The sequence below is a fragment of the Xyrauchen texanus genome, chromosome 22 (genome assembly GCF_025860055.1).
Source record: "Xyrauchen texanus isolate HMW12.3.18 chromosome 22, RBS_HiC_50CHRs, whole genome shotgun sequence".
NCBI classification, from domain to species: Eukaryota; Metazoa; Chordata; class Actinopteri; order Cypriniformes; family Catostomidae; genus Xyrauchen; species Xyrauchen texanus.
The window spans coordinates 927,294-937,417 of NC_068297.1; the positions used below are offsets into that span (position 1 = coordinate 927,294).

Genomic DNA, 10,124 nt, shown 5'->3' on the forward strand with positions numbered 1-10,124 from the left:
TCCAATCTCCTCAGTCCTCCGAAGATCCCGAAAAAAAGTCAGTTGGTGCTTCAGTGACTACTTCGCTCAGAGAACCTGTCAATCACAGCTGTCAATCATGATGTCACAGCAGCGTTTTTATAGCATCAAATAACTAAAAACAAACTTATTTTGAAAACAAACACTTGAAATGACATCAACGTGATAGAAACGACAGTAAATGACAGAAACTCTCTTTGGAAAAAAGATATGTGAAGTGTCATTTAATTGTTTAGTTGGTCTCACGTCCCGTTGAATAACATGGGGAGGCGGGGCTTATGACCTATACTAGGACCAGCCACCGGGGGGCGATCGAGACGTTTGGCTTCACTTTTGAGGGCTTGTGCGGCACACTTGGATCATAACTACCAAATAGTCATTCATTCTCAGGATTTTAACCCTTTAAATGCCAGTTTGTTTACATAATGCCACTGTTGTTTTTTACACACACACACACACATTTCTCAATACACATACAGAACACACACACACACACAAGGTTATCTGCATCATTTATCCAACTGGCCTGCAGGTCTCTATAATACAGAGAATAGTGGAAAAGCATGTATTTGCTCCATAGGATAAACATGAGAAAAATGGCGCCATCTGGTGGAAAATATGAAACATTTAAATTCTGAAGCCAGGGCTCCGGTGTGAAATCGTATCATAGAATTCATGATTTGATGCTTTAATGACACTGGGATCAAATATTGCAGTTTTAATGTGTTTCAATGGGGACATTTGTGTCCTGAAGGTCCCCAGTGTGACACAGTGTGTTATAGATGTATTATAGGAACTGAAGTTGAAATATCAAAATACCCCCCAAAAATACACACCTTCGGCAAAATGTATCCCGTTGACATAAACACAGCCGAAATGATAAAAAAGACAAAAATGTCCCGAAGGTCGCACAAGGGTTAACAGTATTATAGGAAGCCACCAGTATTTAAATCATTTATTTATTCATATCTTGCTTTGTGGTAAATTTGGGAAACATATGTCAAAAATATCAGAGAAAATGATCCTCAAAATATTTTAGCTGGTTATGTACACCCACCTCCTTATGGTAATGATTCTAGGGGCCCACAGGTCCAGCAGGGCCCCACAACAAATTGTAAACTGTATATTTTAATAGGAAAGTGGCCAAAAGCAATATACAGTCAGGGGCCCCAGAAGACGCAGCTCCGGCCCTGTCTGTACGGTCTGTAGTCAGGTTTGGTTCACTTCTGCAGACGCTGTTTTCTGTGCTGTCTGGGGGGATTTAATGGCACTATGTTCCTCTTGAGATCAGATCATGTTGGCGTAGATCAGAGGAACAGAATGTTCTCTGTCCGTATCTATTTCTGACACAGCTAATGGCCTGTCTCACCTAATTATATCTGACTTCAGACAAAACCCATTAATAAACCCGGCCAAACAATCTGGCACAGAAGAATAAAACCTTCCTTCTAAGAATGACTGAAATATTAAATAAACAACACACTCTTCGTAAGGTTTCAGAGGTTTAAATGGAGGAAATGATGGAGTGCAATTATACAGAACACAGCGTGATGTCACTTCTACCAAACATTGATGTAAACAATCAAACACTAACAGTATTAATTCATATGAGAGGGACAGATCAGTCGTTGTTGCGTTTATAACCGTGAGAGTGAATTTCTGGGCAAGAAACATCCAGTGAACGGACCGCTGCGTGATCTAGAACATCTGGATCATACATTCTCTGGATTTCCCAACACCGACCCACTTAACTGTGAAGAGAACGCAAACATGAGGTTTAACTGAGGATGTGCATTAATGTATGGAGTAATGTTGTCTGTCGTATACCGTATGACTCACTAGGAACGCCGACGTGATTCTCCACAAAGCGGATGTAGTTCTGAGCTTTAGGAGGAAGATCGTTCCACTTTCTCACGGCTGAGGTGTCCGTCTTCCATCCGGAAAACGTCTCGTATTCCACCTCCACCTCCTGGAGAACGTCCATGTTGGCTAAATGTACAGAATGAAAGCCAGAGGATGCATAGAGACGGCCGTATAGGTTATACACATTAATGCATTTATGTATGGGAGCATATAGTCACATCGATCAGCAAACCCAAAACACGGCCTTTATTATATTGCACTGTGGTTTCTAGGTGATTTTACCTGGGAAATACGGGACTCTTTTGCCATTTATTTTATAAGCCACACCCACTTTTATTTCATCCAAGACATCAAGAATGTCCAGTTTAGTCAAAGCTATGCTACAAAAAGACAGAAAACATCCGTTAAACATGAGTGAAACAGCACAACTGCACAAATGAAAAAAATCGTTTTTAATTTCGATTTTATTTCTATTTTAATTTCCAGTTCAGTTTGGGTTTTTCATTAGCAAAAGTAACACTGGGTTGTTGTTGTTGTCCTATACGTGTGATTTAAAACTCACGCTGTGAATCCGTTGATCATATGCGCATATTTGAGGATAACCAAATCCAGCCAACCACAGCGTCTCTTTCTGCCTGTGGTCACGCCCACCTCATGACCTCTGGTCTGTAGCAGTTCACCTACAGCCTGAAGAGAGAAACACAGGTCAGAGATAGACCGAAAATGGACCAAATACACGCCTCAAATCTTATTAAAATAGACAAGACCTGATTTACATCTTTTAATATTTTTCCAACCCCATCAACCGCAGGAAATGAATCTGTAGCTCTGTGTCTGGGACTGAATGTTTAAATGGTTCATCCGTGTATCCCAAATGTTCACGTGAAAGCTCTTATCAATATATATATATATATACATTTTCTCCCCAATTAGTAACGACCAATTCCCAATGTGCTCCAAGTCCTCGTGGTGGCGTAGTGACTCGCCTCAATCCACGTGTCTGAGACCGTCAATCTGTGCATCTTATCACGTGACTTGTTGAGTGCGTTACCATGGAGACGTAGCGCGTGTGGAGGCTTCACGCTATTCTCTGCGGCATCCACACACAACTCACCACACGTCCCACCGAGAGCAAAAACCACATTATAGTGACCACAAGGAGGTTACCCCATGTGACTCTACCCTCCCTAGCAACCGGGCCAATTTGGTTGCTAAGGAGACCTGACTGGAGTCACTCACCACACCGAGAGTGAGAACCACATTACAGTGACCACGAGGAGGTTACCCCATGTGACTCTACCCTCCCTAGCAACCGGGCCAATTTGGTTGCTAAGGAGACCTGGCTGGAGTCACTCACCACACGCCCACCGAGGCGAGAACCACATTATAGTGACCACGAGGAGGTTACCCCATGTGACTCTACCCTCCCTAGCAACCGGGCCAGTTTGGTTGCTAAGGAGACCTGACTGGAGTCACTCACCACACGCCCCACCGAGAGTGAGAACCACATTATAGTGACCACGAGGAGGTTACCCCATGTGACTCTACCCTCCCTAGCAACCGGGCCAATTTGGTTGCTAAGGAGACCTGGCTGGAGTCACTCACCACGCCCTGGATTCAAACTCACGACTCCAGGTGTGCTAGTCAGCGTCAATACTCGACTGAGCGACCCAGGCCCACTCTTTTCAATATTTTTAATACAGCTCTCTGGAATGCTCCATTCTGATTGGTCAATGGCGCCATCTAGTGGTCTGATGCAGTATTTCTGAATACCACATAATGCAAGTAAACGGGTGCCAAAAAAGTCACATTTAGGCAGCATAAAAGTAATCTACACGACTCCAGTCGATCAATGAATGCCTTCTGAAGCAAATGTAAAAAATGAACTAATAATTTAAACGTCCTGCGAGCAGTTGACGCATCACGTAGCTGTCGTGTGATGTCGGCAAGTCAGCGAGTTCAAGCAGGAATTCGGAAGCGGTGCTTATTTACAACAGAGGAACGAACGTCACGGGAGAGTTCAACCAATTCAAACAGCATCAGAGCCCTGGACGGAGGCGCCATTTTAAAATAAATTATTTTTTAATTAAGGGGAGTCTGGGTATCTCAGCGTGTACTGACGCTGACTATCACACCTGGAGTCGTGAGTTTGAATCCAGGGCGTGCTGATTGACACCAGCCAGGTCTCCTTAGCAACCAAATTGGCCCGGTTGCTAGGGAGGGTAGAGTCACATGGGGTAACCTCCTCGTGGTCAGCTATAATGTGGTTCTCGCTCTCGGTGGGGCGTGTGGCGAGTTGTGTGTGGATGCCGCGGAGAATAGCGTGAAGCCTCCACACGCGCTACGTCTCCACGGTAACGCCCTCAACAAGTCACGTGATAAGATGCGTGGATTGACGGTCTCAAACGTGGAGGCAACTGAGATTCGTCCTCCGTCACCCGGATTGATGCGGGTCACTACGCCACCACGAGGACTTGGAGCACATTGGGAATTGGCCGTTCCAAATTGGGGATTGTGAGCGCTGCTTCATGCTGACTTTATGTGGACAGTCAAAAGTCAAGCTATGTAAACACATGTCTCTTACATTGAGCTGCTCTGTAGGAAAGGCCCCTATCCCGACTCTGGTGGTGTACGCTTTCGATACTCCAAACACGTCTCCGATGTAAGCGGGAGGGATGCCGAGACCGGTGCACACGCCACCCACGGTGCAGTTCGATGATGTCACAAACGGGTACGTTCCTAGAGGGAAGACAAACAAACGCTTTCAGTACGATATCTTTCCAAGTGCTACAGTGAAGCGTGCGGTTTGTCCTCACCGAAGTCAATGTCAAGAAGGGCCGCGTTAGCACCCTCCACCAGGATTTTCTTCGGGGCTCCGTGAATTGCATCATACATGAAATAGACACCGTCTCTGACGAGGGGTCTTATTCTCTCCGCATACTCCTGTAAATGAGAACAGAGCGGCCTGATCAGCGAGCACATGTCCCATAACGCCGGCACAGAGCGCAGAGTCTCGGTTTAACTGACCTTTAGCTTTTTCAGTTCACCGTCAGCGTCCACTTTAAGAGTGGGGTACATGGACTGATACTGCTGGACCAGGTTTTTCACCCTTCAGGAGGGCAGAACAGAGAGTTACACGTCACATACACACTGCTGTAGTGTAAACGTATTTATAGTATTTCACCTGGTGGAAAACTCATTGAAATCAGCCATTAGATCACATATACGTAGTCCAGTGCGGGAAGCTTTACAGGCGTAAGTCGGTCCGATGCCTTTTTTAGTTGTTCCTATGCTATAAAAACACAAATACTGGGGGTGAGCAGACATTAACAAACAGGAAGTACTTCTAGCACATGTTGTAGTTTACACATGAATAGGAATGAATGGGACGGCCTAATATAAACTATAGTCTAGTTCATTTTTGATTCACTATAAAATGTTCCAAAAGGCCAGATCATCCCTGATTGGTTCAAATGAGATGCTGAAATTTAAGAAAACATCTGTGCTTACTTTTTGCCCTCTTGAGCTTGTCTCTGCGTCTCCTGAAGTCCATCAACGGCCTGATGAAAGTCAAACACTGACAGAAACAGATGCACTTGTGAGCGCTTTATATCTTTATAATATTCCATTACAACCCGTTTAGATAAATTACCTTCACAGGACTTTTCTATTTGTCCATAATTTCTAACCAATTAAATATTTTAGAGCTGAGTTAATTTATATATAGAGAGATTTTATTTATTTTTTGCATTGATAGCAATTAATAAACACACCCCATATATTTTTCCCCTTTTCTCGGCAATTAGTAACGGCCAATTCCCAATGCGCTCCAAGTCCTTGTGGTGGTGTAGTGACTCGCCTCAATCCGGGTGGCGGAGGACGAATCTCAGTTGCCACCGCGTCTGAGACCGCCAATCCGTGCATCTTATCACGTGACTCGTTGAGTGCGTTACCGTGGAGACGTAATGCGTATGGAGGCTTCACGCTATTCTCCGCGGCATCCACGCGACCACGAGGAGGTTACCCCATGTGACTCTACCCTCCCTAACAACTGGGCCAATTTGGTTGCTAAGGAGACCTGACTAGAGTCACTCACCACACGCCCCACCGAGAGCGAGAACCACATTATAGCGACCATGAGGAGTTACCCCATGTGACTCTACCTTCCCTAGCAACCGGGCCAATTTGGTTGCTAAGGAGACCGGACTGGAGTCACTCACCACACGCCCCACCGAGAGTGAGAACCACATTATAGCGACCACGAGGAGGTTACCCCATGTGACTCTACCCTCCCTAGCAACCGGGTCAATTTGGTTGCTAAGGAGACCTGGCTGGAGTCACTCAGCACGCCCTGGATTCAAACTCACGACTCCAGATGTGATAGCCAGCGTCAATACTCGCTGAGATACCCAGACCCAATCTTTTATATCTTGCAAACTTCCGTAACATGCGTATCTGTATATTATTTACCTATGTGAGCTCGATCAGAGATGATGAGTCTTTTTTCCCATCCTTTCAAACCTTTTGATGAAAGAAAAACAACAATATTCCTGTGCATTTGAAGCCAGATGTGGAAGAATTCAATCAGTGAAATTAATATCAATATATGAGTAAAGGTTACCCTTTAAAAACACCCTTCGGCCATCAAGCATTACAAATCAGTTTTGTACCTTTTTTCTCATTCTTGTCAATCTCTTCAAATAGTCCTGGAAGATGAATGACGACCCCATTACCTGCAGAGAGACCCAAAATAACATGGATTGAATATTATACCTGATCATACTCAAAAGAGTGGCATAAAAGTGAAATGTGTGATTTACGCACCATCATAAATTACACACCGTCATACACTCGAAAAATATTTTACGATTTACGCATTTCAGTTTCATAACAAAACATGTTATGATGAACAAAATGCAATTAATACAACTTATACAATATCTATTTTTATAACATATTTTTATTTTATTTTATTAAAGATTACTCGATTTAATTTCGTTATTAAACTTAAATGTGTAAATCATACAGTTATATATTAAATGTACCTAAAATAACATTTAAGCTACTGTGTTTGTTAAAAAATGCATGTTTCTAGCAGCGTGCTAATTAACGACTACAACTCCCATCAGCTTGTGAGCTACTTGCTATACAAAATGGCGGACAGTTGTAGTCCTTATTTAGCGACGGGTTAGAAACGTATTTTTAAAAGACACAACGGCTTCAAAATCCACGATTGAGGTCTGACTGGGTGTCATTTATGTTCTAGAACAAAACGTGAAATTATCTTCTTGATTAAATTGTATTCATAATTCTAAAATCCCATAGGAAATTCGTATTAGGTGAATTAGCCTTCCGGGTTTGCCTACAAACTGACGTCACGGCTAAACAGCTTTGTTCCTAAATAATGACGCTTTCCTGAACACTTCCACACATCTTGCATTGGTCAAACAAACAGAGAGTCATGCCAAACATCACTATAGTTCCAGAAAGTTCTGTGCATTGGCCTGCAAACACTTTATTCTCACCGATGAATGATGTGCATTTGGTGCTGATTATTCCACTGGGGAGAAGATGGAAATCATACTCTTTCTCATTCACCACCACTGTGTGACCAGCGTTATTTCCTCCCTGTGAAGTGACAAATCAAAGTCATTTTGAATGGGAAAACCTGGAAAAATAACTCAGTTTGCCCTTTATGTGTCCAATGGAAAGACGAACCCCCAAAACAGCCCAACCCGAGCTCAGAAGTGCTTTGGCAGGGGGCATCTGTGCCCTTCTCACATGTCCAGTAACGCTGGGAATGTGACCCGAGTACAGCTCAGGGCCGGGCGGAAATCTTAGACTGACATTTAGTGCGGTCCAGACAGACCCAAACATAGGTCCAGACAGACCCAAACATATCTCAGGGCCAATATCTCATTGTACAAGAGCGCATTTTAAAGAACTGTAATTTTACATCTCTGATATCTATCAAAATACATGTATGTGATTGACTATAATGACTATACATTAAACAGGGCCAGAACCACCATGGTACTGTTAGTTACACTGTTAGTATACACCCCAATATCCCAATCCATATGTGTTTTTCAGTGGTTCTTCCTTTACATTTGGTCCCAGCTATCCTAAATATGTGGTTACACCGATGGCTTTTAATAGTCAAAACCAAACAGCACTGAGCACACAGTTTATCCTATTGCACAAATGCATTATATCTGCATTTTCTCTATCTGTTTCTTCTTCTACCATAAATATAAGTATTAATACGTTTAATACAAATTCAATAAACATTACTTTGCTCTGTACTTATTTCTACACATGTTCAATTCTATTGTATTTGCACAAACATGACATATTCTACAGATTTGCATGAATAATATTGGTTAAATATAATAACCTATTAATTAAATGCATATATACTAATCATTTAAATGAAACATTATTACATTAAAAATTATGATATATCATATTTAATAGCTATGCCTACATATTCAAATAGTATTGCTATTATTGTTGAATATATATAATGTTGTTGGATTTGATTTATTATTTCGTTTAAACGTATTATTAAACAACAATATATATGTTTAAATTTGCCTTGTTTCTAATATAGTAATTATATATGCATTAATAATATGGTATATATGCAAATAAACTATTTATAAAATATATTTTTACTAATGATTTAAATTATATATTATTAAATTAATAATAATTATATATCATAAATAATAGTTAGGCAAAAATATTCAAAATAAATTGCTATTATTGCTTAATATAAATAATATTGTTGGATTATATTTATTATTTTTAATTCTTATTATTGAATTATTAAGATACGTCTTTGTTATGACAGTTATTCCATAGTTCAATAATAGACAGTTATGTACCTGACACCTGCACACGATGTCAGACTCTGTTGCCAATAAATCAACAACTTTTCCTTTGCCTTCATCTCCCCATTGCGCGCCCAGAACTACCGTCACTTTGTTCCCTGAGTCGTTTCGCGGCCGTTTAAGAGTGACTGAAGGCGGGTTCGTGAAGCTCTTGCGGTCGTTGGCTGACCTGTTTAAAGACATGTTGAACTCTCCTCAGCGGAATGAACTAATGACAGCTGTCAACCGCCGCCGCGCGCCTCACAAACACACAAATGGGCGGGGATTTGCGATCTGAATGTTGAATCTCATTGGCCAGGTACGATGGGTCTAATTAGTATTTTCCCCGTATTTTAACTATAAATTGAGTATTTTCAATTAATTATCTAGTTTTTTAGTGACATTATTCAGGGGTAAATTATTGTCCAGTCCGCGGCTACTACAGTGGAGAACGCGTGGTCACGTGGTATATGTTACATTTCTCAGCGCTGGCCAGGATGGACCAATCAAAGTCCTCGAAGTTAACTCGATGAGACACACTTAATAACAAAGTTTGAAGAGATTGCTGAGACGTACTTCAAATTCTATCTCATTGTGTGTATCCTGTAGCAACAAAGTATTTAAAAGATTATAGTTAATAGAGTAAAAAAATCTCCATTAAGACAAAAACCGTCGTTAAATTTGAATGCAACCTATGGGTCATTCTAGTTTCTGAGCCGACAAGCGCCCCCTGGTGGAAACACCCAGAACGTTCCACAGAAAACGACTTTCCTTAGACGCACGCATGCGCAGCTAATGCGCTACGCTAGAAATACGAAAGCACGTGTCTGAAATACACCATGTAAATTTCAGTGCATTTCATTAAATAAAACAATGAGTGTGAAAGAAATCATATGAAACCAAACCAAACCTAAACCAACACTGATTGTGCATTTTATTATATAGATAAATATATTTCTTTATCCTCACATTCGTGATATGCATGACAAACAATGGCAATCAATATTAAAGACACAATGAAATAAAGATACTGAAGTCATAGTCCACTTTAAATGTAAGCGCGAGATATCTTCTCTACAATGATAAGAATGAACTAATACTTTCATGATGATTCTTATGATAGCCTATATAAAGTTAACATTCAGAGCAATATTAATAGTTAACAGCAAGTTAAGCATTTTAAAGGCTTCAGAACGTGTAAAGCATCTTAAAGGTTTTGAGAAATGCACAATTGACACCCATAATTCTCAGATTTCTCACATTTTTTGGTGCATCATATGATATGCATCAATGTGCAAGTATTTAAAATATAGTTTGGTCGTAGATTTAGCATTTCAAAATACAAATATATATATATTTTTAAACCAA

The 10,124-nt window shown here is 41.1% G+C and overlaps 2 protein-coding genes across 4 annotated transcripts in view; both read right to left on the reverse strand.

Moving 5' to 3' along the window:
* Positions 1-959: 959 nt before the first annotated feature.
* Positions 960-8,998, reverse strand: LOC127662360 (adenylosuccinate synthetase isozyme 1). The gene is made up of 13 exons (XM_052153494.1): positions 8,772-8,998; positions 7,407-7,509; positions 6,552-6,614; positions 6,352-6,402; positions 5,392-5,458; positions 5,066-5,173; positions 4,909-4,990; positions 4,698-4,824; positions 4,466-4,620; positions 2,444-2,568; positions 2,164-2,261; positions 1,858-2,007; positions 960-1,769 (listed from the first exon to the last, which is right to left on the reverse strand). Exons 1-13 carry the CDS (start codon positions 8,958-8,960, stop codon positions 1,717-1,719), a joined length of 1,371 nt encoding a protein of 456 aa, XP_052009454.1. The 5' UTR covers positions 8,961-8,998; the 3' UTR covers positions 960-1,716.
* Positions 8,999-9,414: 416 nt separating this feature from the next.
* Positions 9,415-10,124, reverse strand: part of LOC127662343 (inverted formin-2-like) — a 32,280-nt gene continuing 31,570 nt past the window's right edge. For all 3 annotated transcript variants that reach the window (XM_052153470.1, XM_052153467.1, XM_052153468.1), the window contains one exon: positions 9,415-10,124. This exon is cut by the window's right edge and continues 188 nt beyond it. The gene's annotated coding sequence lies outside the window, so the exon portion shown is untranslated.

Bases quoted from the DNA above. Each gene is read 5' to 3' on its own strand.
- LOC127662360 (XM_052153494.1), bottom strand. From the start codon at position 8,960: ATGTCTTTAAACAGGTCAGCCAACGACCGCAAGAGCTTCACGAACCCG. The intron at 4,825-4,908 runs GTCAGTTAAACC...TCTCATTTACAG, and splicing joins GTGAACTGAAAAAGCTAAAG to GAGTATGCGGAGAGAATAAG. The intron at 2,008-2,163 runs GTAAAATCACCT...CTGTACATTTAG, and splicing joins AAGAGTCCCGTATTTCCCAG to CCAACATGGACGTTCTCCAG.